This window comes from Crocodylus siamensis, chromosome 3, assembly GCF_052110815.1.
Source record: "Crocodylus siamensis isolate JL-2025a chromosome 3, ASM5211081v1, whole genome shotgun sequence".
NCBI classification, from domain to species: Eukaryota; Metazoa; Chordata; order Crocodylia; family Crocodylidae; genus Crocodylus; species Crocodylus siamensis.
The window spans coordinates 129,739,268-129,766,993 of NC_143397.1; the positions used below are offsets into that span (position 1 = coordinate 129,739,268).

The window sequence follows — 27,726 nt, forward strand, 5'->3', positions numbered from 1 at the left end:
GTCTGCGTAATCTGTATACCTGGAAATACAATTTGCTTTGTTGCTAATGAAGGTCCTACGGCACAAATTTATTAAAGGTATACTTTTCCATGGGATAATAATTGGGTCGATAATATTAAACTCATAGGCTCATTATTTAATTGCAAGGGCAGATTATGAATACAGCTTCTAAAATGTATTTTAATGAAAAACACTACATCCTGACCTAATCATATCAACCTTATGCTATCTAATTAAGGATGCAAAAAATCATTAGAGTTGCAAAATATTAGTTCCAGCTCCATCAGGCTGCTAGCTGCCCCTTCATGAATATATATATTTTTTTACTCTATGATAAATAGTTAATGAGGTAAAAATGACAAAATTTGCATGTAGGCAAATTAGTTTAATAGAGTGATGTCTTCCCTGACTACAGAAAGTGACCTTTTTCCTATCAAAAGAATGGCTAAAAATACTTTGAAATGATGGCCTGGCTGTCTTTCCAGGAATGACAAATCGCTTGTCTGAACAATATAAAAATTATAAAATGCAATAACCTTAAATTCTGATCATACTGTAAATGTGTCCTCTGCTGCTGCATTTATCAATTTAATAAAAGGAAATTAAGCATATTATAAAATATCCATTTATGGGGTAATTTTTAATCCAGAGAATAGAAATGAGAAGCACATAGCAAGAAAAGGCCTAGATCTATTTCTTTTTAAGATTGGACTGAATATTTACTTGAACTACTTCCATTTAAAATATATTTTATATACAGAGATAGAAGATATGGCATTCTCCTACTTTCATTTATAAAAATCCTCACAGTTAATTTGGTATCTTATTTAAAAATTAACACATTAATAATGTATGCTATTAGGCCTGGTGATGTGTCTTCCATACTGATTACTCTGAACAATTAAATATAAGAAAAAGAAAGGGACAAGATAAATATCTTATGCAAATTCATACCAGAAAAGTCACTTTGGAATCTGCCAGGCCAAGGACCAGAAAAAACCTGCAATCATGGGCCCTGATCTTGTCCTCAGATGCATGCAGATCCATGAGCCATCATTAAGCACAACATGGAACAAACTGTGTACTTTTCAAGTTTTTCTATTAGACAACCTTTACCTATAGAAGTAGTAGCTATGCAAAAAACAGACATTTAATAATTAAAAGAGGAAAGAAAATAATGTTATTAACAGACTGGAACAGAAGAAATGTTCAGTCTAAAGGGCATTCAAGTCTCCACCACATTAATGTTTTGCACAGGCAGCTCAAGAGTTTGGGCTGAGAAAAAATGTTCATATTCTGCCCTCAGACCTTACACACACAGATTTGTTTCTGAGCCCACTGAGTTAGGTGCTAAAGTATCTCTTAAGTAGCATAGCAAAAATCACTGTTCTTTATATCCATACATCTTGAGAGGGTCCAGAGGAGGGCCACTTGTATGGTTAGGGACCTGCAAGAAAGGTCCTACGAGGAGTGATTAAGGGACCTGTATCTCTTGAGCCTCTGCAAGAGAAGGCTGAGAGGGTTTCTAGTAGCCATCTACAAATTCGTCAGGGGGGGCAGCAAGGAATAGGAGATACTCTGTTTACCCTTTGGAGTAACTAGAAATAACAGCCACCAACGGACAGAGAACAGTCTTAGAGTAGACACTAGGAAGAATTTTCTTACAGGAAAGGTAACCAGAATCTGAAATGGGCTTCCCAGGGAGATGGTGCTCTCTCCTACCTTGGAGGTCTTTAGGAAGAGACTGGACAAACACCTGGCTGGGGTCATCTGACCCCAGCACTCTTTCCTGTCCAGGGCAGGGGGTCAGACTCAATGATCTACTGAGGTCCTTTCCAACCGTAAAAATCTAGGAAATCTATTAAATTTTTTGTTTGCTAATTCCCTGCAGGTTTCAGTCAATCCAGTGGTACTAAGACACATGATTGCCCTAGTGGATCTCAGACAAAATAAGAGTTTAAGAAGATCAGGGCATTTTGGTCTCACATGTTGTGAGACCTGGGAGTGTATGGATGTAACATGAAGGGACATTTTGGAACTCCACCCAGGTGTGTGATTTCCCTGCTAACAGGTCTCATGGTAAAACCAAAGCTATGGTTTGTAAATAGGGCATTCTGGCCATGGAAAACTGCACACTCTCAGCAAAATAGGACTTTTTTTTTCCATTTCTGATTGATCTTTTTCTCAGTGTTTCAACATGGATAAAAACACCTGCCATTTATTATAAAAAGTAAATAATATAGATTTCAATTCAATACTTTAGGTTTCTATTCAATATTAAACTACTTATCATTGTACAAGTCATTTTCCTTTATTTTTTTCTCCTCCACTTACCTTTTACTCCTCTCCCTTACTTTCATTCCTTTTCTTTGCTAAATCTTTTTTGGATTACTTCTGAAAACAATGTGTTGAATACAATCAGTATATTGTAGTTGTCTCTTCAATAGGAAAAAAAAGGGTATTTGCAGTTGCTTAATATACCACATTTTTCCATATAGTTTGGTTGGCTACATTAGGAAGTTAATTATATATTCTTTGTTTCACCTTCTTTTTCATGTATTAAAGGAAACAGAAAATTACCATAAAATGTCTTTTTTCCTTTGATTTACTTTAGAATGTTTAATTATTAAACCACTCTTTTTCATGCTAAAAAGAACTAATTTTGATCTGTATAAACTGTGGGACTGTTTTAAGCAGATTGCTGTGGTTTGCAGTTCTACAGTTTAAACTCTTTCCTTCACGCTGTTTAAGTAAAACTCAGTACTTCACACTGAGGAAAAGCTAAGCTATTAGGTCTGTATGAAGTGGCAAGCATGAATGACTGGTGCCTCCTGAATCTGGGGGGGCACCTGCAGAAGATGCTGATGGCAGCAGACCTGTCAGGGGGGCACCTGCTCCGCTGACAGCATCAGTGTCAGCCATAGGGGGAGGTACCAGCCCTGTTGGGGGGGCCCATGCACCCCGTACCAGTTGCCTATGGTAGCAAGTATTCGCTTCAGACTCAGATTCGGATTTGGCCTATTCTGATGACAGTGATTCAATTTGGAGTTTTGAATCACTGTCCTGATTCGGGTTGATCAAATCAGATCTGAAAGATTTGCCACCACTTTGGAGATTCGGCCACAGACTAAACAGGCAGCTGACACAGCTGGCTCCAGCTGGTAAGTCTGATGGGGTTGGGTGGGGGGGGGGGGGAAGGAGAGAAGGGGTGGGAGGGAGAAAGGGAGGGAGGGATTGGGGCTGGGGCTGGGACAAGCTGCCCAGCTGGGCGGGGGGCGCAGGACTCAGGGAGGGGGGCAGAGGGCAGGATACAGGCATGGCAGTGCTGGGAGCAGGGGCTCTGTCCTGCTGCCACTCACCCAGCTGGCATGATAGAGGGGCAGGATGCAGGCATGGCTCGCTCTAGGTGGAAGGGGGCATATGGCAATAGGGCATAGCCCCCACTTTCAGTGCTGCGACAGCACAGAGTTCCCACTCCCAGCACTGATGCAGGTGCGGCAGCACCGGGAGTGAGGGCTCTGCCCTGCTGCCACTTGTCCCATTCCACCCAGAGCAAGCTGTACTTACATGGGCAAGTGGCAGCAGGGCAGAGCCTCTGCTTCCAGGGCTTCCACGCCTGCATCAGCGCTGAGAACACTGCCAGCCAGTGTGGGGGGGTGACGAGAGGGGGTGGTACTGCCGCTTGCCAGATGGCGCAGAAAACCAGGCACTGCTCCCACTTGCCTCCTTCCACCCAGAGTGAGCCACACCCACATCCCGCCCCAGCTGGGCAAGCAGCAGCAAGGCATAGCCCCCACTCTGAGTGCTGTCAGACCCATATCCCATGCCACCCCACCCTGGCTGGGCACCTTGTCCCAGGCCTAGCCCCAATCCCTCCCTCCCCCACATCTCTTCCCTCCCTACTCCCTCAACCCCAACAAACTTACCAGCATGTGTCAGCTGCCTGTTTAGTCTACAGCTGAATCGCTGAATCTTTTTCCAAATCAATTCAGTTCTTTTAATTGGTCTCCCAATTCAATTTGGATTCAGAGATTCAGTCCCCAAAATCGGGCAGAATCTCTTCTGAATTGAATCAGCTACCGAAGCTTTACACAGCCCTTTAAGCTATCTGAGTCTTTTTTCTTTCAGTTGGCCAGTTCACCTTTTTATTTCTCCTTATGGGGTCCAAACTGTCATCAAGAAAGAAACAGGAAAATAATTACAACTCTGTCAGATGTTTAAAGCAGTGACAACTAAGGTTATACATTTATATAAACTGCTGAGCTTGTAGATGCAGCTAAAGAGACTTACAAAATTTGCAGACCTTATTTTGAAGTGGCAGTTTCAGTGTATAAAAAAGAAATGTAAAAAGAAAAAAGAAAATAAAATCAACTATAAATGGGCATGTCTACACATGCAATTAATGTTACTTGATTTTACTGAGTAAATCAGCCCTGGAAAGGCTGCTGCAGCCATTTGGGAGCAGATTTGCTGCTTATGAGAGTAGCCTACTCCAGGACTTCTCCAGCCCTGTTCTATCCCCCTGCTGGAGACCTGGAGGCTCTGGCAACCGCTGCCTGGGTTCCAGGGCACTCTTCAAGAAGCAGTCCCACATGGTGCTCCCTGGTCACCTGTTTTTCTGGCTCAAAGCAGTCTGCAGTATGCTGGCACAGCTCTCCACAACTCTGTCTACAAAGCCTGTGTCCATTTTGCAATGGCTGCTTTACCCCACAGCCCCAGCAGTGATGACTTATGCCCCAAGCTTCTGTTTGCTGGCATACTGACTGCATTCACTGCCACAGTGACTGCCACCTGGCCCAGGTCAGCCCCAGCTCTGTCTGCCCCTCTGTGTCATGCAGGCATGTGGCCATGCTCACTACTCCACAAGAAGTCCCTTGCCTCCACACTGAAGCCAACCAGCCTCTGGGCCACTGTCCAGACTCTGGCAGGGACGCTGAAGATGCCCACATGGATGACTCCACATGTGCTGTCCATGAGCACCAAGGGCTCCTGTCCTGTCACCTGTGGGCCTGCCATACCAGCCAGGACTGGTGGCTCCATGTTTTCCAGCACAGCTGGGATGATAAGCAATGACTGGACTCATTCCAGATGACCCAGGCCACATACCAGGAGCTCCTCAACCACCTCCACCTGCACTTGGAGCAGCAGGTCTCCCCACAGAGATCCAGCTGGCCATCTCTGTTCTAAATCTGACCATGCCTACCAGCCTGTACTACATCAGCCATCTCTTCAACGTGGGCAAGGTAACCACTGGGGAGGCTGTCCTGGAGGATTGCAGTGCCTTCCAAGATGTGCTGAGGCACACCATGCTCTGGGTCCATGATCCCCCAGAGGTGGTATTGGAGTTCCACACCCTGGGCTTCCCCCAGTGCATCAGGGCCCTAGACAAGACCCACATTCCTATCACCTGCCCACCCCATGGTGATCACCCCTGCTGCAGCCACATTCCACATTCCACATTCCATCATGCTGCAAGCTATTGTCAACCACTAGGGTGCCTTCAGCAACATCAGCACTGGTTGGGGTAGCAGAGCCCACAATGCCCATGTGTTCTGGAACTCCACCCTGCCAGCCCTGGTGGACAGCAGGCACTTTGACCCCAGGTGCTGGACCTCCATCTGAGTGAGGCGAGAGTCTTGTCCCTCCTCATCAAGCATCCCACCTACCCACTCCTCCCCTGGCTCATGTGTCCCCAAACTGGCCAGCTGGACCCCCACCAGGGACATTTCAATGGGTGCCAGGGCTGGACCTGTGCGCTGGTGGAGTGCACTTTCAGCTGCATGAGGGGATGCTGGTGCATCCTCACTGCCCACCTTGAGGTCACAGAAGCAACATCCCCCGGGTCATCATCATACCCTGTGTGCTGTATAACATCTACGAGGCTTGGGGGAAGCTCCTCCGCAAGGCCCGGGTGGAGGAGGCACAGTGGGTGGAGGATGCCTGGCAGCTGGAGTGGCAGCTGTGGCAGCAGCAACAGTGATGGGCACCAGCAACAGTGGCTGGCCATGGACCCAAGACCCACCATGCATCCCCAGCACCATGCTCACTATGGACAATTTTCTGCAAAACACTTTATTTCCCTCCATAAACACAGACCCTGTCCCACCCTCCCTCCTGAACACCAGACCCATGCCACCCTCCCTTCCCAAATACAGACCCCACCATCAACAATCCCACCAATAAAGCACCCTTTTCCCCATGAATATTATGTACAGTGTTCTGTGTGTCCTCCTGGGGTGGGGGGCAGTGGGGTGGACACAGCTATGGGGTGGATCCTGGGAACAAGCACCCAGCACCCCAACCTCTGGCTGCACCACTACGGGTGCAGCTGCCACACTGAGGCCAGCAGGAGGGGGGCTTACCCGGGGGTGAGGTCAGTTGCTGGCCAGCATGGCCAGCTCTCCCTCCTGCAGCCTGGAGTCAGAGCTAGCAGGGCCCATTTTGGTGCTGGCCCCCACTCTGGGCAGCTCCTTCTCAGGAGCCTCACGGAGCCTAGGCAAGCAGCAAGGGGGGGCTCAGGCAGGGGGCCCTGCTGGGGTGGGTGCTGGAGCAGGGGACCCTGGTTGTTGGAGGTGCTGTGGCACCTCAAACCAAGCCCACTAGGAGGCAAGCACCTGGGCTGGGAAGCTGCCAAGGCCCAGGCAGGGCCAGGGCCAGGGCCAGGGCCAGGGGCTGAGCAGCAGGCACACAAAAGAAACTGTCAGGGCCAGGATGGTGTCCAACATGCAGCAGTCTTCCTCCATGACCTTCACTGTTATAGCAGTGGCCTGTCACTCCTAGGCCTCCAGCAACCTCTCAAGGAGGGTGATATGCCTATCTTTGAGGGCTAGGAGTATCTAGCAGAATGCCCAGTCCTCCCAGGCCCTCTCCTGATCTCTCTCCCATTCACGTGCAATGTCCTCAGCATGCAAGGCCTGAGAGTAGGCCAGCCACTCCTCCATCACCAGGCAGTCCAGCATCAGGGTTCAGTCTTGGTCTGCTGTTGCTGGACCACTGCATGCTGGTGCATGCAAAGGGCCCCAGCCAAGGGGGCAGTGACACTGAAGGTGCATCCCCAGTGGCAGCTGGTGCCACTCTCCTGTGTGCAGCTGCTAGACCTGCAGAGCCAGGAGAAACAGACTGTTTGTAAGAGTTTCCAACATTTCAGGGGTAACATGGACTATATTAGGGGGTTGTACAGTGCCTGGCCTCAAACTGGGGTCATGCACACACAGATGGCCAGGGACCATGGTAAGTTGGCCAGGAAGACCCTGGTACAGGGAGCTGCTAGCCATGGATTCCATCCCTGCTTGCTTCATGAGGGCAGGCAGCCCACGTGGTGTTTGCTGCAGGCAGCCTGCTTTCCACACCTCCTTCCCAAGCTGGGCCAGGACTGGATCCTTGCAGTGCCTGCCACAGCTGCTCCAGACCCACTCCTCCCCTTATTTTCCTACAGGCCAAGCAGTCTCCTCCCATGTCCCCAGCCCCAGGGTAGCTCAAAGAAGTGCCCCATGGTAGGGACCCTACCACACATGGCCTGTGCCCCAAGCATACCCCTGGTGAGAATCACTTGGAAGCAGCTCAAGGAGCTGTTTGCACACACCGAGGGGTGTCTGACCCACTACTTCCAGTTTCGATGGTGCTTTGGGCAAATCCGTGCTTCCTCACAACATGTGCTGCCACCTGGGGTGGTACCTGTGCCTATGCTATGCATTCCTGCCACCTGTGGTTGAGGATGACATTGCCACAGGCATTGATGTGTGAGAGTTCCATGGCTTCATAGCTGAGAGGGCACTGGCTGCTCAATAAAGTTTTGCACTACTTCCCACCTCCCTGCATGCTTTGTGGGGGGGAGCACTGGGGAGTGAGGGGGAGCACTGAGGGCCAGAGGGAAGCTCAGCCAAGCAGGGCAGGGAGGAGGGGCAGGGCCAGGGCCAGGGAGGGGAGCGCTATCTTCCCAGTGCAGGGCTTACCAATGGGAATGACAGGTTTCCCAAGCAGTCCAAGTCTGTTCTTGTTGGCAGCAAAGACACGCAACTCCCACCAGCATCCTGGGGTGCAGAGCATGGCACCTGGCTTCTGGATAGTGGTCGCCACCAGGAAGGAGCTGGAGTTCATTAGGAGAGGTGGTGCCATCCCCAAACTGTCCTCCTGGGAGGGGCTGCGCAACTGGAGCTGGTGTGGTAGCTGCTGGCCCAGGCTCCCAGAGGTGCTGAACAAGGCCAGGGGTGGGGAATATACTAGGATGTGCTCCTGGTGCCCCTAGGAGCCCTCTCCCACAGAGAAGTCATCACTGTCAGGCCACAGTGGAGGCTCTGACAGACTATCCATGCTGAAGAAAATGGCATGGCTCTATCAAGGGGAGTGAGGACATAGTCTAGCTGCTGCATAAAGGGCATGGTCCTGTGCGCAGTACCTGTCTGGACATCACAGACATGGGCACTGGAGTGCCCACCCTGGGCAAACTGGCTCAGGACCTTGGCATCATCCCACAGTGCCACAAGGTCTGTAATCTCATCCTGGTACCAGATGGTCGTCAGGATGTGATGTAGGGCATTAGGGAAGAGGTAGCATGGCTTCCTTGATGTCACTTAGGGACTATGGCTGTGGGTCCAGATACTGCTGGGTCTGGGCCTGCAGCCAGGGGCACAGCACTTGGAAGGCAGACAGGTAGTGGGCTTGGGCCCATATACCACCAGTGTCTGTGATGATGCTGCATCTGGCACAGGGCCACTGCTACAGGACCCGACTGCCAGAGGCAGGCAGAAGGTGTCATAGGCCTGGGATCACAGCACAGTTTTAAAGGCCAGGCTGGGCAGGCAAAGAGCCACCCCAGCCATCCCCAGGGCTGGAGGAGCTCTAAGCCCCACGACACTGGGGTAAGCCTGAGGTTGGTCCCCTGCTGGTGAGAGTGACCAGAAGCAAATTTGCTCTTTGTTGGCATCTATACATGTGCTACTGTGCGGTAACTACTGCACAGTTAATTCACTACCTGCTTATGCAGGTAGTGAATTCAGTAGACTAATTTTCTGCTAGTAAGTGTCTGCACATGTAGATGGCGATGCTTTACTGTGAAGTAAATGTCTACTGCTCAGTAAAGCATCTTATGTAGATGCGCTGTCTGCATATCAGGACTTAACAGTCCATTTTGTACCAAACAGATATTTTTTTCCAACAGTAGGACCAGAGGTGTTCACAAATTTGTAAACCTGGTTGACATGCACTTTAATACTTTCTTAATAATTGTACTGTAAATAGTCAATAACGATGGTTCAGTGCTATACAGTGAGAAAGACAGATATGCTGGTCTATTATGATGTTGTAATTTATTTGCATTGTGGTGGTAATTGGGGATCCAGCAAATAAATACAAAATAAAAGATGGTTCTTTCTCCACATTGCTTTTAACAAAGGTTAAAAGAAGAGACTATAAGTTCAGTAGATGGTGATTTGCCCACTTTTGACACAAATACAGCACCCTAACTTCAGCCCACCTAATCCTACTCTCCCTCACTGCATGGAACTCCTGGTATATCACAGGCCTCTGTGGAACTCTAGGAAGTAACTAGGTAGGAACAGAAGTTCAACTGTGACTCACTGAGGTGCAGGTGCCCTCGAGTGAGATACACCTATGACCTTTCTAGCTTATCAAGCTCATTCCTTTCACAATTTAGTTCAGTGGGATGTCAGTGAAATGGAAAAAAACTTTTTGTATGAGCCATGTTTACTTCCAATGACTGCAAAACTCTGTTACTTTAGGGACTTATGTGATGGCTTAACTCTCACGCACTCTTGCTAGTTTGACATAGCTGAATGAGGAAGTTAGAGCATCCCAAGTCTGCATTGTCATTGGTGATGTAATTTGTATGAGATTCTGAGCATATGACTAAGTAATTTTGCTCTCAAATGCTCTTTATGAATTATTTCCTTTGAACCTCTCTTCCTTCACTTTAAACCCATGAAAAGAGAGCATGTATGTAGGCCACCGTATTACCATCTCTCTACAAATTTTTTCTATGCTACTCACCTTCCGTCTTTCACCATTGATTCCTCTCCATTGCTCAGCCTTTTTCACGACGTAGCTCAGCTCCTGATTGGAGATCTCCAGGTCAAATGGAACAAAGAATGCAGTTTCATCACTGTGAATGCGTTGAAATACATCTAATAACCAACCTTTGCTGTTTAGCCTAAGGATAAAAGCACATTTGTTTCTGTGTGAAGTGGTTGTTAATTCAATTCTCTTTGATATTCTTCCAACAAATGTCTGAAGTGTTTGGGCTTCTCTCCATTTCTCTATTTTTTGCTGACCAGTAGTCAGGTATTTTTCCAGATTATAATGGAGCATATTCTTTTATATATATCCATAAAAAAATGTAATAGGTACAGCATCCAAACTGTATTACATACTGTCTAGAAAAGAGTTGTTGGACTTAACTAAGGATCCAACATACCCCTGATCTGGTGAAGACTTCCACGCTACTTACTTTTATGCATTATTCTGAATAGTCCTACTGATGTAATGTAATGCCTAAAGTTAAACACACACACAAGTTTTGTAGTTCCAAGATGGCCATAAAACACCATATAAAATAAGAGCCAACTATCTTTTGTTCAAAACTTAAAACCTATACAAGCTAAACTTCCTTTGTTGGAAATAAATATTTTGGGTTTTTTTTCACTTTTTGCATGGCATGCGCATGTTTTGGTAGAGAACTGAAAAGTATGGTATAGTAAAAAAAACATGCCACAGGAAAAGCTATTTGTGAAAGCAGGTGAAATATTGTAAATCTTTTGAAAAAAATCCTGATGTCAATTAATTTTTCAGACAGTTTTATGTCTTAAACATCAGAACATATCAATGCTTAATGCTAATGGAGCCTTCAGATGATCTCCCCCCCTCTTACTAATCCCAAACTCATTCAAAATCTAACTACACAGGCTTATGGGAGGTATGACAATTCCACTGGCTCTCAGGTGACCTTTTATTAGCCAGGGAAAAAAGGAAGGGTGGGGAGGAGGGGAAGAAAGGGAGAGAGAGAGGAATGAGCGTACTTCCATTTCTGCACTGCCTTCTTAGTTTGAACTTGGGGAGTAGCTAAAGCCATTCAGATTCTAATTTTGCTGCTTTCTTCCCACGTAACTGTGCACAGGAGAAAGGATTAGAACACATGGCTGGTCCCTATTCCTAAGTATTGTCTTGCTGCATGTGCTGTTATAATGAGTATCTATAATGGATTATTTCCTATTCAGGCCAAGTCACAATCATGCTACATTTGCAAATTGGTAATAAAAACCAAAAAGATATTAAGATATTTCAAAATTAACATTATAAACAGAGAGAGATTAATATACTGCATAGCATAGGTTTCCTGAATGCTACAAGCTATTCAAAGAAACATAACCAGAAAAAAAATCATGTCACAATTGGTATTCAACCTAGATGAAGAAATAAAGCCAAGCAGGTGGGCTCCATGGCTTCCCTTCACCTTAACGTACTCTTCATACTGTATATTACTGATCTTTGAAATTCCAGGTCAGTAGTTGAGTTAACTTGCCACTAATCTTGGCATTTAATGTAACATTCTTCTTTTTTAATGTTATAAAATTGAATGTTGTTAAATTACTGTCTATTTGCTTCCACAAACATTTTCTATATGCAGATTTTAAGTACAGGATTATCGGCTATGTAATTAACTCTGAATTAATTAGGAATTGTGAATCCTCTATCTTCAAGCTTTTTTGTGTGCATTTTGCCAAAAAAATACTTTTCCTCTGCCCGTCACACACTGTAATTTCTTCTTCTGTAATTTCTTCTTATATGGGAAAATTATTAAAAGATTCCTTCCTCACATTTTAACATGGTTTCTGTAAACATGGCAATAGTAATATCTTTTGCTAATGCTCCAGGGAAAGGAGTTGAGGGTTGGAAATCACAAGCTGTTACCTAAAGAAATAAAATCAAGTATAAAATTTCACCAATTTATTTATTTTATAAGATAAAGAACATCAAATTATGTTTAATTACAGGCCACTTAAAAAGATTTATTGTTAAGGATGCTATAATAAGCAGTGAAAGAGTTTACTCAAGTCAGTAAATGATGAGGTCATTTTAACAGAGCAGGGTGGGAAATTGTGACTTTAATGCAAGAATTTTTGAGAGCTTGACAATATTTTCCTCTGTAAAACTGGAGGAAAATCAAAATCATTTTTAGTATGTGGATGGGCTTAACTTAAATTTATGACAGTCTTTTTGAACACAGTTGAACCATTTCATGTAGAAAATCTGGAAAGAGAATATTTCAGCAATTTGAAACATTTTGCAAAATTTTATCTTCAGGAAATTTATCAAAACCAATCAATCACCTTGATCAGTTTTGATTTTAATGAACTAGCATTGTCTTACAAAAAAAAGAAGACATTTCATTGACACACTGCTAACTAACTCTAATTTTTATTATAAGTAACATGAAGAAAGTTGCATCTAGCCAATGCAATTTAGGGTACTTCCTTATCTCTATTTAGGCAACTCTAAGAGTCACCTCAAATACCCAAAGCTACACAAGGCACCTTTCCCCTTCAATATTACCTTGTTGCCCATACAAAGCATGTGAGAGACTAAGGAAGACAGATTCCTAGAAAAGATCTACTGGGAAGGAACTGAGCCCTCCTATGAGTCATGACCACTACTTGTCTTTCATTCTCTGATTTTCTCTCATGAAAGGCATTTACAGATAAGAATTGGGGCCCAGAAGAGAGAGCCACCAGCTGACTTCTGGTGTTTTGCTCAGTTTGAGTGAGTACTGAACCTACTGAGAGGAGGGTTGGACTGGGGAAAAGCTGAGCTTTGAGATTTGATGTTAGCTTTGAGGATAGCTTTCAGGAGTGGGCTTAGTGGCTATGGAAGGTGACCTAGGGTTTTTAAAGTTTTTTTTAATATAAATGGCTGGCAGGTTAGGGACAGGGAGAAGGTTGGGAGAGTGTGGTGTGCACTACAGAACAATGTGAACATTCCTTACTTTACTCAGACACAGATTCCTATGAAAACCAATGGGAGACAAAGAACAACAATGGTATTTAGATTATGAAAGATGTAAATAGGTGTGCAAGTGCTTTTCTTCCTTCTACTCCAGAAAACATTATTTCTTGGAATGGAGTGGCTTCCTAGGTATTCATTTGATATTTCTACTAGCCATATCAGCTATAACAGTAACTGGGAATTCAGTAGTTTCTCTATAAAGGAGGCTTAATTATGACACTGATCATGTTAGATCCATATGTGGCCATATTTATATTGTGTAAACCCCATTAGCTCAGATGTATTTCCCTTAAAGGAATTTAAAGTGGTTTTATTTAGTTGTATTACTGTAGTGTCCTGGAGCCGTAGTACAAAACCAGGACCTACTGTGCCATATGCTGTACAAATAAAGAACAAAAAATGGACCTTTCACCAGAGAGCTGGCAATTTAAGTTTTGTTGCACAGAATTCAGTACTTTAAATACTTCTTTTAAAATCCATGTGCATTTTATGTACCATGATTTTACCATCAAGGAAAACACTCTGAAAATCTTATGCAGTATAATAAGTTGTATTGTCCATCTTTTGCTTTATTATTTTCTTATGAATTATTTTTAAAATGTGTTGTCCAAAGAGGCATTTTTTTCAGCTAAGTTTTTTTCTCCCTCTTTTATTGGAAAACATTATGGGAAGATTGATCCAGAAGGGAAAGAATCTTTGATGATCCTGCACCTGTTCCCCAGACAATGAAGATGTTCATAATATTCTCATAAAAACCTGCCTTACAAATGTTTTAATTTAAATTAATTTTCCTGAGTAATAAACGACAGCAGCTAAAACTTATGAAGCTATTCAAAACTATTAAGTCAATGATTAAGAAGGCATTAACATCTCAAAAACTAATTAACTAGACTACCAGTACATTGGAGTTGTGTACAGCTTCCAGGAATGTAGAAGCTTTGAAATACTTTGTAGAAATTTAGATTGCCATTTATCTTGTTCTGTCTGCTGCAATGGAGTTCTGAAAAGAGGAAGACAAAGGAATGGCTAGGTCAGATGCAAACAGGATAGTGATCATTCTTATCCTTAAAAGTGTAAGAATGTCTTGCCTTTGTATGGAACATGTATGTGTACATGTCTAAAGTGTATCATTGAGTGACTCAAGTACCAGTAAAAAATTCTGAGTGTTACACAGAATCAAAAAAAAAGAAAATCATTCATTCAATCAATCAGATAACCCATTTATTTTGTTCCTAATGCCCCATATACAGCAATGATATCAGTACAGCTAAAGCTGCCTGGTAAAGAAGTGGTAAGAAGAGTGGTTGGAGATATCTCATGATGGAGATGAGGGGAGAACATTTACATATACAAAAAGGAAGTTCAAGGCCAGAATAGGTAGGGCAAAGTATATTTAAGCAATGGAAAGATCCGCAACTACTCTACATTTTGATCTTGTAACACCTGGGGATGAATAAGGTTATGGCTGGATTAAGGAAATGCTGAATTGGAATCCAAAGAGCGATACGTACTTCTTTTCCTGCTCTTGACCCATTCTGTACCTGTAAGTTAAAAGATGAATTTTTCCAAAGTACTTACAACCAGGTAGACATCTGCATCCTATTCTCAAAAATCAATGGGACTTTGAAAGTCATTGGGTATATTTACATGTTCATTAATGCGTTTTTGCTACTACACATTAAATTTAATACTTCTAATGAGAGGTACTAGCTAAATGCACATTAGGCTGCCCTAAGGAGTAGCAGCAAAAGTGCATGCCTTTCTAGTGACTCTTAATGCTCAGTAGCTTAATTTTAAAGTCTATTAGTGTATTAGTATGGTTTTGACATGACACTCTAATGCACAATGAAATAGGCTACTGTGCATTAAAGTGCACATGTAGATGCGTCCAGTATAATTTAGGTTCCTAAGTCACTTAGAGGTAGTTCAACATTGTACTGGAAGTCAATAAAACCATAAATTGTCCTTCTGATGAGAAACATGATGTTTTCCTCTGAGCAACTCTGATATAGAAACAGAGCTAGAATTAACTCCCTGATTATCTGTGACTTTGTGCACTACCTGCTGTCCATATAAATTATATACATATTTTCACATCATCTTAAATGATGAAACACTAGTGGAGCATGTTGATTTGAGCATAAGCTCCTTCAGAATTATAACAATTAAAAGGAGGGCTTACCTTAGAAAGTAAATATACAATATTGTAGATGAAACGATGAACAGACTTGTGTAAAGCATCAAGGTAATCAATGCACCAGGAATTCCTGATTGCTCTGTTCTTAAAAAGAGCCAATAAAGCTTTGCAGCATCAGCAATGGGCTTCTCAACTCTGTAGGTAAGTCTCTAATAAATGGTAAAAATCAAAGAAAGATAATGCCAAACCCAGTAAACCTGTTTATCTATAAACAGAGATGAATGAACACCTCTTTAAATAATTATTTAATTTTATTTGGAAGAAACAAAACTTAGGATCCTGCTCCATAAAATAAAAAAAAACCAAACAGCTACATAGTTGGTTTACCTATTTTCTCTATTTCCTTGATTTTTTTAATGCAACGAAAATCTATGCTGCAGAGGCAGCATGTGGAGTCAAATCCATGCTGTCTCATAAACCAGTATATAGATTAACTGATACATTGCAGGAAAACAAGATAAATATGGAGAAAAAACACCTTATTTTGTAGGTGTAGTGCAAATTCAAATTCTACACTGAACAATATAAAATGACTAGGGTAGTAACCTCTTATGAATACTGAATAAGCATACAAGTTTGTGCCAGGGCATGATCCCAACAGGTACCTCTAAAAATGATCTATGCTTATCATTAGAAAAAATTAGCTTCTTACAATATACAGTAAATAGTCAGTATGTTACAAGTGAGTATGTGCTTTTAAGGCTGACATTACACAACAAGTGAGTATAAGCTTTTAAGGCTTGCATTACACAACTCTCTTTTCCAAATCAAGTCAACATTTTGTTGCTATATTTTGAAATGGAAGGTGATAAATTACATGAGATGCCCAACTCAAGGGTCAGAATGTATGTATATGTTACTACGTGGTACTTAACATAACTTCTCCATTAGCAATGCAAAGCAGGAAGTGAATTTACAGGACTTTACCATGACCCAATTAGATGAAAAACACAAAGGATGTAACAAGAAGATCAACAGCAGAGGTTTGCTCAGAGTTTGCTGAGAGAGGTTGACCCCCTCAATAAAAAAATTGACAAATTTCTAGGATTTCAGAATTTTAAAATATCAGAATTTGAAAAGCCACAACAAAAAATAATATACCTCAATGCAGAACTGACAAATAAGTTAATTCTCTTATGATATGGCTCTCCTATTTAATAATTTCTCCAAGGAAATAGATACGGACTCACTGAAGTCAATATTACCAAATAGCTTTAACTATCTATGCTGACACTTACATGGCCTCCATCGCTGTAGTATCTGAGTGTAACTTATAACCACATAAAGTAATAATCAGTTAGTATTGTTAATAGCTGCTCATGAAAAGCAAAAGGTTTAACAAAAGTTAAATGATATTCATATACCCTACTTCCTGGTTTAGTTAAATTGTACTATTTTTATTAATAGCAATTTAAATTTAACTTAAAATTACAAAAAGGGCCTTAATATGGGGCCATCCTCATTTTAACTGCACTGAAAAAGGTACCAAGATCTGTAACATGCTAAAGAAGGTACAAAATTAGTCAGATGCTCCTAGATTTTAAAAAAAATGTTGTTTCATTGGGCTTAATATTATGCCAACCCTGCAGCACCAGAAACTGGGACAGGAAGCAAGGGGGAGTTCCCACTTTTATATAGAAAATCATAGAGATTAGGGTCACACAGTGGTGATGCATAGGGAATACTGTGTACCCCCTGAGAGCACTGGTTCACCCCCTCACAGCCAGCATTGCCTGCTTAGGTGACAGGCAGAGGGGCAGGCAAGAGCACTAGTACCCCTCCTCAGAACACCAGCCGATGGGTGGGGGCGCCAGGAGAAGTGATCCCCACAGTCCCCACCCAGCTAATCACACTGACCCAGATGTGTCAGCAGTGCACCCACAAGTGTCAGTGCACTTCCCGATCGGTGTGATCAGCCATGGGGGAACCCCATCCCCCCGGTTGGCATGATCAGCTGTGGGGGGACTCCCCGCCTCTCAATGACTGGCTGCTGGTGGGGCAAGTGCCCCCTCTTGATTCAGGAGGCATCAGTCACCCATGGGATCAGAAGCCAATGGGCAAATTGGAGGGAACAGGTAAATGCTAAAGAAACATCAACACCATGGTAACTTACACTCAGCACCTTATTTCCTCCCCCACTATACCTCTAGAGGTGTCCCCAAACAAGCCCCTCCTTAGAGTGCTCAAACATGAGCCTGAAGCTGCCCAAATCCAGGGGCGATGCATAGGGGGTGCATCCCCTACAAAAAGATGCCATCAACACTGTTAAGGCTTGGTGGTGCCTGCAAGCAGTCACTGCTCACCACCCTCCCACCAACACTGCTAGCAATGTCTGTGGGTGGTTCATGATCCCCACTGGCTGCCACCAACACTGCTGGTGGCATCTGTGGGTGGTCACCAACCCCTGGTCAGGGCTCACCACCCCGTCTCCCTACTGCCGGCAGCATCAGAAGGAGCGTATGCAGTAGCTCCTCTGCTTGCTGCCACTGCACTCCGGCCACTGCCGCTGTGCTCCCACCACCACTGTATTCCCAAATCTGAGTCCAACTCCTTTGATCTGCAGCCCTGGCTGACAAAGTCAGTGAGATCTCCACATCCACTGTACACTCCTATGTGTAGGGCTGTCCAGGTTCTACATGCATGCTGCTCTCTCTTCCCCTTACTCTACCCTCAAGCTTCCTCTTCCTTTTCCCCTTATGCCCCAGGCCCTGGGGGTTTCTGGGACTTGCAGCCCAAATTAACAGATATCACAGCTTTGCTGACTGCCCCCTGGTTCCTCCTGCTGTTACACACACAGATTCACATTACATTATGGCTTGCACATTTCAGTGACAAGAATGCCTTGATATTCCATAAATTAAAGGAACAGTTTTCTAAAAACTAATTCCCCCCCCCCGCCATTTGTCAACTATCTCTAATCTTAATTAACCAACCAATGCAATGGTTCCCAAATGGTGATCTGCAGATCACTGAAGGTTGCTGAGGTCAAGGTTTAATATAGGTGTACAGTTCTCCAAAGATATTTTGGAAGTTGACTGTGATTCATTGGTCCAAAAAAGACGTGTAAACCACTGAATTAGTGTGTTGGTGTCTTAATGACATCCCAGTGGAAACAAAACCACTGAGTTGTGTGTCTTATAGGTCTTCAAGTACCAACAGAAAAAGGAAATTTATTTTTCATCAGTTTTTTGATGTATGGGAATACCTCTAGCCCGGTGATGAGGGCAAAGCTGAGAATGGACACACTCTACCTCTTTCGCTGAAACTGCACCTGTATATGCAGGACTGCAAGATTCAAAAGGCCAGAGGGAGTGGCAAGATGGATTACGTCTCCATAGCTTAGAAATGAGGCCTCTTACCTCAAAGGAGAAGGATCCTGGATTTGAGTCTCTGGTCCCAATAATATTGGGACATAAAAGGTAACAAGAAAGCATTGCTTATCATTGATAAAACTTTTCCTGGAGTATTACACCTAATATGGGGGGACCACATTTTAAGAATAATACAGGAAGAACAGACTGGAAGGAATCTGAGGAAAAGCAATAAAATTGGTTATAGTTCTAGAAAACATGACATATGAGAAAAGTTTGGAAGAAATGGGGTTCTTTAGTCTTAAAAAGAGATGACTGAAAGTGGTTATAAACCCATGGTGCACAGCCTTTTCAGCCTGCAAGCCAGATGGGCCATGGTGGGTCCATATGCAGGCCAGATCCAGCACTGAGGGTGAGCATGATGGGGATCCAATCCAGCATATAGGCAGGCATGACCAATGCCCAGTCTAGCTTCAAGGCAATGGCCTGGGCATGGGCCTGGGCATGGGCAGTGTGGGAAACAGCCCAGTCACATGGGTACAAAGCCTACCCAGGCCTGATACACATAGCAATAGACCCAGCTTGGGACCAATCTGGCTGCCTAGCAAAAGGCTCAGCTTGGGTCTGATCTGGCCATGGGAGTTGTGGAAATTGGATAGTGGGGACAGTGGGGTGGGCAGTGTTAATTGCCACCACTCCTCCACTGCCCAATTCTCTGGCGTATGAGGAATGTCACAAGCTGCATGGGTCAGATGTGGCCTGCAGGCCAGGGGTTGAGCCCCTCTGTTATAAATGGTTGCTATAAAGAGGATGGCAATTAACTGTCTACTTGGAACATCAAAAGAAGTTATTACAAACCAGGAAAACATTCTGGGATGGTTCATATAGTAATGATCCTGCCTTGAGAAGGAAATTGAACTAACTGATCTCTTGAAGACGCACATCACTGAGCTACTGAGTCATGTTCCATGTTGTTCTTTCTCCTTCTAGCCCATGAGTCTGGAATTCTTTGATACTCTCAAAGATCTGGGCCTAACTCAACAAAAATCAGTAGCCTGAATACTCCCCCTAGGGGAAAAAGGTTTGTGTTAGAATCTCTCCAAACTAAGGTGGACATGGAGCTCAAATCTCCCACTTACTCAGCAAGTGCTCTAATCATTTATCTTATATAAAAGCTGGGTACTTCCTCCTATTGTCTGTTTTTGAATGAAAGTGATTTTGGCTGTTGCATTTTTTACTGAGCTTAATGCTGCTGGGGCATGTTAAATATGCTCTAAGCACACCTACCAAAAAGGGCCACTCAGGAGACTGAGGCATGGAGGTGCCTAGTGTATGAATCTTGAATGGCCTCAAGCATAAGATGCGTCAAGATGCTGACCTCAGCCAAGATGGTGGCACATCTGTGTGTGTATAATAGCAGAATCTGGGGCACTGAAACAACTTTATAAGATGCCTAAATTCTGCGAAGGTTGCACTTGTGGTACCAAATTAGTTTTTTGGGGGTGACCTTAAATGACTTAAGTTCCCAGGGGAAGACTCTGATAGAGGAGAAACATGGAACCAACATTCCCAGCTCCTAGGCCTGCACCATACCCACTGACCCATTCTTCTATAGTGGTAGGTACCAAATGGTTACAGAATCAGATGTTTAATTGTTCCTTTTAATTGATTGTTAATTTAAAAAAATAAAAAACTTTTTCTGTCAACTATTTTGTATTTCTTCTTTAATAACAACAATTATGAATTAGTCCTAATCTCCAGGGCTATCAATTTGTCATCTTTCATAAGATCATTTGAATACTAAAACATGTTATCACTTTAATATAACTCATAGTGCATTACCACAACATGTTTTAGGGTTGTGGGTTGTAGCCATGGTGGTCTAAGGACATAGGCAGACAAGATTCTTTGGGTAAATCCAATATCTTTAATTAGAACAACTCAAAGAGTTGGAAAAATTCTTTTTAGCAGGCCTTACAAGGGGTGTTTGTGCCTGAAAGCTTGCTAAGAAGAATTTTTCCAATGCTTTGAGTTTGTCTAATTGACATCATTGACTCCAAGATGAACATGGGCTGGCAGTGTGGGGAGGCAGTTAGGAAGGCCAACCACACCTTGTCATGCATCCACAGATGCATCTCGAGCAGGACCAGGGAGGTGATCCTCCCCCTCTATGCGGCACTGGTCAGGCCACAGTTGGAGTACTGTGTCCAGTTCTGGGCGCCGCACTTCAAGAGGGATGTCGACAGCATGGAGAGGGTCCAGAGGAGGGCCACTCGTATGATCAGGGGACAACAGGGCAGGCCCTATGAGGAGAGGCTACAGGACCTGAACCTGTTCAGCCTCCACAAGAGAAGGCTGAGGGGGGATCTTGTGGCCTGTTATAAACTAGTCAGGGGGGATCAGCAGGCATTGGGGGAGTTACTGTTGCCCCGATCACCGCCTGGAGTGACCAGGAATAACAATCACAAGCTGGCAGAGGGTAGATTTAGGCTAGATATCAGAAGGCGCTACTTCACGGTCAGGGCGGCTAGGGTCTGGAACAAACTTCCAAGAGAAGTGGTGCAGGCTCCTACCCTGGGGGTTTTCAAGTTAGATGAACATCTTGCTGGGGTCATTTGACCCCAGTAATCTTTCCTGCCATGGCAGGGGGTCAGACTAGATGATCTGCTCAGGTCCCCTCCGACCCTAGAAACTATGAAACTATGAAACTAATACAAGACATCAGATTTATCTAAAGAACCTTGTCTTACCAAAACAACAGTTTCAAAAGGCTGGATCTAAAATACATTTACTGGCAAGTAAATCTGAAATAGCTGCTGAAAGAATGCCAGGAAGAAAAAAAATATTACAAATGGATTACAAAAACTTCACATAAGTGATAGTTTCATTTTAGAAAGACTATTGTGTAATATTTGAACAAATGGATTCCTCCTGAGGTAGATAACACTGCCAGATTTTGAGTATGAAGGATGGAGGGAAATGTATTCTCAGAACTTCTCCAGACATATAATAAAAAACTTATTTATATTATTTTTATTTCAGGTTTTTCTCTGAATAGACACAAGAGTCCATTTTTTTAATTGGCATCTATTAATAATGAATCCCGTCTGGCTTGGACTAAACTCGCTACTGAAGTCAATAGCAAAATTCCCATGGAAAGTAATTTCAAGGAAAAAAAAACCTAATTATGGCTAGCCAATAAAATAATACCAAATTAACATTATCATTAACATTTCAGGTCCTGATTCAGCAGCTCATTTCTAACCAGCAAAAGACATAATAAGCACCTAATTAAGTCTCATTAATTTAAGAGGGACTTAAGCATGTACTGAAATGTTTTGTTGAATATGAATGGACTTAAGAACAACATTCTTGTGCCACAGAAACTACCACAGAAACAAACTTGAATCAAACGGGTGTTGCCAGTATTTAGCTTTTTTCAAGATCAGATCACTTTTTTTGTGGGGCAGCAGCATAACTAGGAAAGGGCAATCAGTGCAGGTGCCCTGAGTGGCACTTGTGGGAAGGGAAGAGTTGCTCTAGGCACCCAGATGCTTTGTTATGCTTCTGTTTTACCAGGCTACTTTTCCTACACACATTGAAAATGTAGCCCTATTTTAGAGAGGCAATTTACTATAAGTCTAGCCACTCTCCTTTTAAGTTAATATTGTGCAGCAGCTGCAATTTTCCTAACCTCCAGATACACATCCTGGACTTGGGGGAAGAGGATTCCTGCATTGCCTTTCCACAACAAAGTAAGACAAAGACATCTTTAGTTTTTCAATCTAATTTTCTAATTACACCAGTAATTCAAAGTTGAAGATTCAGAAAACTCCTTTTTCCTTCTCAATAGGGTAGGGGTTCTCAACCTGTTTCTTTTGGAAGCCCCCTTATTGTGCTATAAAAACTCCATGGCCTACCTGTGTTACAACTGCCCAGCTCCACAGCCACACCTACATGGCCCAGGGTGCAGTGAGCAGGACTCGGTGGCAGGGAGTCCCAAGGCCCCACTCGCCTAAGCAGAACCAGTGTGGAGCCCACAAGATGGAGGCTGTGAGGCCACATGGGGCAGGCCCACCCCTGCCCCTACCTCAGGATTAACAGCCCTGGGGGGCTGAGGGGGCTTTTCCCCATGCCACACTTGGGCCCCCCTGAAACCTGCTCATGGCTCCCCAGAGGGCTGCAAATTCCCCGGTTGAGAACCACTGCCATAGATAATTCCTAAATGAGAATAATAACAACTAGAATAAAGGACTGTGCTTGTTTTATGCTATCGATAAAAAGACAGAGTTATTTCATGTAACTCAGCTTGTTGCTACATTCGATATATATGGTAAAAAATGAAACCATTGCCATGCTAGTCCAAATCCAAACAGGATTTTAATGAAAAAACCCAATAAAGAAAGTAACAGGAAGAAGCATCAGTTAAAAAGCCTGGGGCTTAAGAATTAGGAGACCTGACACTGGTAGTGAATTTGTAATGGTACAAGTAGTACCCTATCTGATATTGGGCATCATATCTATAATATCTATCCCTAAAGCATTTGAAATCCATGGAAGATAGTACTTACTATATGAAATCATACTAATGATTTTAAATGTGAAAAGAAGAGAATAATGTTTATGTATAGTAGAAATAAGAATGTCTCAGAATCCCAGCCTTATAAGCGATTTCTAATTTTACTAACAAATGGTATTAACTACCCTGCATATTAGAGAAGGACATTATAACCCTTCTTTTTGCTTTTGTATTTTTATAGCTTAATTTCTCTACATTTAAGTTTTTAGAAAGCACATAGAAAAATATGAAATGCTAATATTAAGGATCACTCATTAGTTGATCCTTTTAATTATAGCCCTATATATAGCCTTATATATAATACATACCCTTATACAGAAATGGAGGGGAGGGGATCCAACAGACAAAAGCTTTATTAATATGTACATAACAATATTATTTCAATTCTTTTTTAAAACTTCATATTCAGTTTGCAGGGGTGGAATTTCACATCTTTCACTGATTCACTGAATGAAATAAACTTTTACATCAAAGATTGAAATAAACTTTTACATCAAAGATTCATGTCCACATTATTTTAAGTGACTTACCCCCAGGAACGCATCCACTATAAACACTGCCAAGGGGTCTAGTATTGTCCAGAGTCCTATAGCCATGATAAACTTTGACAAGAAGGAAGGGAATGAGTCAAACACTTGCTGACAGCCCCATCTGATCAGAATCATAAGAAGCATCACTGCATTCAAGGTTAGAGGTCCCACCACAACCATGGCCACCTCTTCACTAGTATGCAGCAAGGAGATCTGGTAGCACAGTTCAACAGTGTGAGGGAAAAGTTGAAATCTGGAAATAAAAAAGCAACAAATTCAGTTATCTGTATTGCTGCATCTACCATGCTAAAAAAAAAAGTATAACAATTGTCAGTAAAAGCATATTGGTTGCCAGCCAGTGCATGCCAATAGCAATACTTACTGCTTTTGTGTCCTTAGGTTTAAATGCCTGATTTGGCTCAAATCAGCTACCATATGCAAGAAAAAGAAAAAAGGGCCAAACTCTCTGAACACAATGCTGGCAACTCTTAGAGCATCCCAAAAAAGCACAAAGGTGTCAAAAAATCCACAGCTTCCTGGACCAACATGTAGGTATTGACCAGTACTTCCTTACATCTTAACACAAGTGAGTGATTTGAAAAGCTCTGTCATACACAACAAGCAAACACAGCCTAGCCAACACCGAAGACATGCATTCCCAATAAATGCTTTGTTAAATACAAAGCAGTGTTGAGTCATAAGAAAACATTTCAAATGCAGCTGCCTAAAGTTATGTTCCTATGGGTGAATCTACACATGCAATTAATGCAAACAAACTCCAGAGAAGTTCAAGCCAGAGTAAATTGCTCCTGGGTACAGTTTGTACACATGCACTCGGGACAGCAGTAATTTGAGCCACAGTGGAGTAGACCCCTGGCTGACTGGGCAGACTGGATGCAATGTACGCCCACTGTCAGCATCTAGACATGAGTTTCAGTGCACTAAATCACTCTGCTGTAAGACTGTCAGGGACAATACTATTTTAAAGCAGAGTTAATTAGTTTACTGCACCCTAATGTTGGCTCACGTGTAGATGATAATGCTTTACTGTGGAACTAATTAGTCTACTCCATGGTAAAGTGCATGTGTAGATGCACCCTGTAAGGCATATTTAGGCATATAAACATAAGTGGCTTGATTTGCAGATCTGTGGAGCTCCTTCAACCACTCTTGATCTTACTATAATTTTAACTCTTAAGAAATGCAACCTCTTATACCAGCGTGTCCCAATGTCAGTTTAGATGATTCAAACCTTGACCTTAACACATGCAACTGACTGATGGCTTGGTCATGCTGATTCCTGGTATCTTGTTTGGCCACCCAGAGTTATCTATGGCCCCCTCTACACTTTACATGTATTATGCAATTGATTGGTTAATTGCACAATTAATTTAGACTGGCTACACGTGCAAAGTAACTATCATGCAATAAAAGGTCTATCCAGCTATAAAGTACAGCTGGAAAATGTGTAAGAACTTTATAGCTGCTTTCTATCCAGCTTAATTTGCACAGATGGTAAGACAGGGCTCCCAGCCACAGAGTTGCACCACATGATGCCATGGCTGGGAGTCCCACCACTGACAGAATTCTTAGCTGTGACAACACATGAGGTACTGCCATGGCTGTGAGTCCCATCAGCTGCAGGACACCCAGTTCCAAGAGCTTGCTACTTGCTGGTGCAGAGGGAGGCATCCCAGGTTCCCCATGCACCAGCAATGAGGTGTGATTGGATCTGATGCTGGATCCCACAGTCATCCGTCCTGTCATGCACGTGTGGCATGGCAGGAGGCATGATTATATGGATCGGACATCAGATTTCATCATGCCCTTACCTGGACATCTAGAGGGGCCCTATAGAATACCACTAGCACCTGAGGGCTTCTTGTCTTGTGCAAGTGTATGAGGATACAGACAAAAGGTATTACAATATATGTGAGGCCTAAAAGTCCTCTTCCATCTCCTCCATAAATGCTGGCCAGAATTTGCTTGGCTCCCATGCTGAGGTTTAAACCTAGAACTGGCCTAAGATGATTCTTTTAGTAGACAATATTGTAACAAAATTGGCTTCCTGGTGATCAAATCAGACTTCCATGATGCTGAGAGGAAGTAGGAAAAAAACCCTCCAATCTTGCCTTGTAGGAAATTTATTTTCCACCCCCACAGATGACTGATCTATTTGGCCAACCTAAAATATGAAGGCCTTGTTCTCTACCACACAGGAATCAATAATATACCAGAGTTCTACTGATGTGATCTAGTCCTTCCTAAGAAAGGACATAGTTATTCCCCCATATTTTATGCCAGTTTAGAGGAAAGAAAGAAAAAAACCCTAATGGTTCCCCTACAATACTGAAGTACTTTCTTTAATACCAACATATTGTTTAGCTAATATTTGAACAAACTTGTTTAAGTTTGAGCAAATTTAGCAAAAGCATGGTAAATTCATCCTGGGATTGCATCATTTTCATCATCTCTGATAGAAAAATCTGTAAGTATATATTCTTGTTATCATTACAGTCCACATTTTAGGGGGAAAAAAATTTAAAAGAAAAGTATCTATTCATGTGTATATCTACAGCCTCTGAAGAACAATATTCAAGCATGACACATTTTTCCAAAGAATAATGATGCAAAAAGCTGCTTTGTTTATCTTAGGTTCAATTCTTTAAATTCAATTACTTCACTCCTCTTAGTAAATGTGACATATCAAACTTACTTAGATTACTTGTAAAGCACCTTATGAATAAGGCATAGGTTAAATCAAATAATGAATAAAAAGCTTCTCAATTTTTTCTGTTGTTCCACTTACAAATATTTGATCCAAAATGATTAATGTTCCTTACAATAGAGTATGGTGTATATGCACGTGTGTACATGGCAGAAGGATTTTATACTCACACACACTGTTCTGTATTTATAAAATTATAGTACTAATGGTTTTATCTTTCCTTCAGTCAGAAGCACAAATTTCCATTTTAGATGAGTTTAAAACACAGACTTCATATCCTCCCAGTCCTAATATTTGAGGCTATATACACACAAATGATCTAGCAAAATTCTCCCGGGTTTCTTTTCCCGGGCACCTTATCACAAGATGCCTGAACAAATATTTGAATGATGGGCCCCTGAAAAACAGAGAGCTTGCAGTGCTGGTGATGGTGCTGTGCTGCCAGAAGGCCCCTGTGCACACATCTCAATGTGCTCTATAGGCACCCTCAATCTATCTGGAAACAGATGGCAGCAGTGCTTAGGGCAGCTCTGATATGTTTGCCACCCTGGGTCAGCCAAGCAGTACAGTCCTGCAAGTAACACACTTTCATCCTGGGATGCTGGAGGACTGAGCTGTGGCTTCCAAGAGAATGTGTATAGATATTCAGTCTTCCAGGAGAAACTCTGCTTGGAGTGATTTAAATCTGGTTATTTCCAGGTTATTTTTCTCCAGTGGTGGCCATTTTTGCTCTGTGAGAAAAACCTTAACAGCAACTCTCCCAAGAAAAACTGAATGTCTTTACATGGCCTGAGAAAGCACAAGCCTGTGATATTGAGAAAGCCTCAAATATTTAAATCCTATGCATTCAACTGCATTTAATACTTAAACAGGAAAGGAATTACTCACTTTGTAACAGGCACTGAGATGACTTGAAGGTAGAGCCATTGGCTACAATAATGGAGGTAAAGTCTCACAAACCAGAGGAAGACTACAAGTAGGATCATGAGCCAGAAGTCCCAAGACCGCCACTGTACTAATCCTAGTTCTGAAAACACTGCATATACCCCAAAATGGATATGTTCAATGATTCCTTTGGACACTCGCATTTCCATAGCAGAATGGTGACTGGAAACATACAGAAACAAAATAAAGCAAAAGTCACTCTGAGATGCATAACATGTATCAGACTGGAATTGGATAAATTTGGACAACATATTTTGATCATAACATTTGACTGACCATGACATCTAGATCTATAAAATAATGAACCTGTCACATAAAATATAAACCTAAAAAGAAAAAGATTTTTTTTATTCTATTTGTATATGTGCAGTCTAAATTTTGTCTCATCCTTTTTTTTTTTTTAATGTACACAACAGAAAAAA

At 42.7% G+C, this 27,726-nt stretch overlaps 1 protein-coding gene across 1 annotated transcript in view; it reads right to left on the minus strand.

Annotated features, from left to right (window-relative positions):
* The window catches only part of LOC149868802 (uncharacterized), a 300,950-nt gene that overhangs the window by 70,282 nt on the left and 202,942 nt on the right, over positions 1 to 27,726 (minus strand). Inside the window, 4 exon segments of the mRNA XM_090037671.1 lie at positions 10,006 to 10,165; positions 15,197 to 15,360; positions 23,632 to 23,884; positions 27,248 to 27,466. Coding sequence (XP_089893797.1) covers positions 10,006 to 10,165; positions 15,197 to 15,360; positions 23,632 to 23,884; positions 27,248 to 27,466 — 796 coding nt within the window.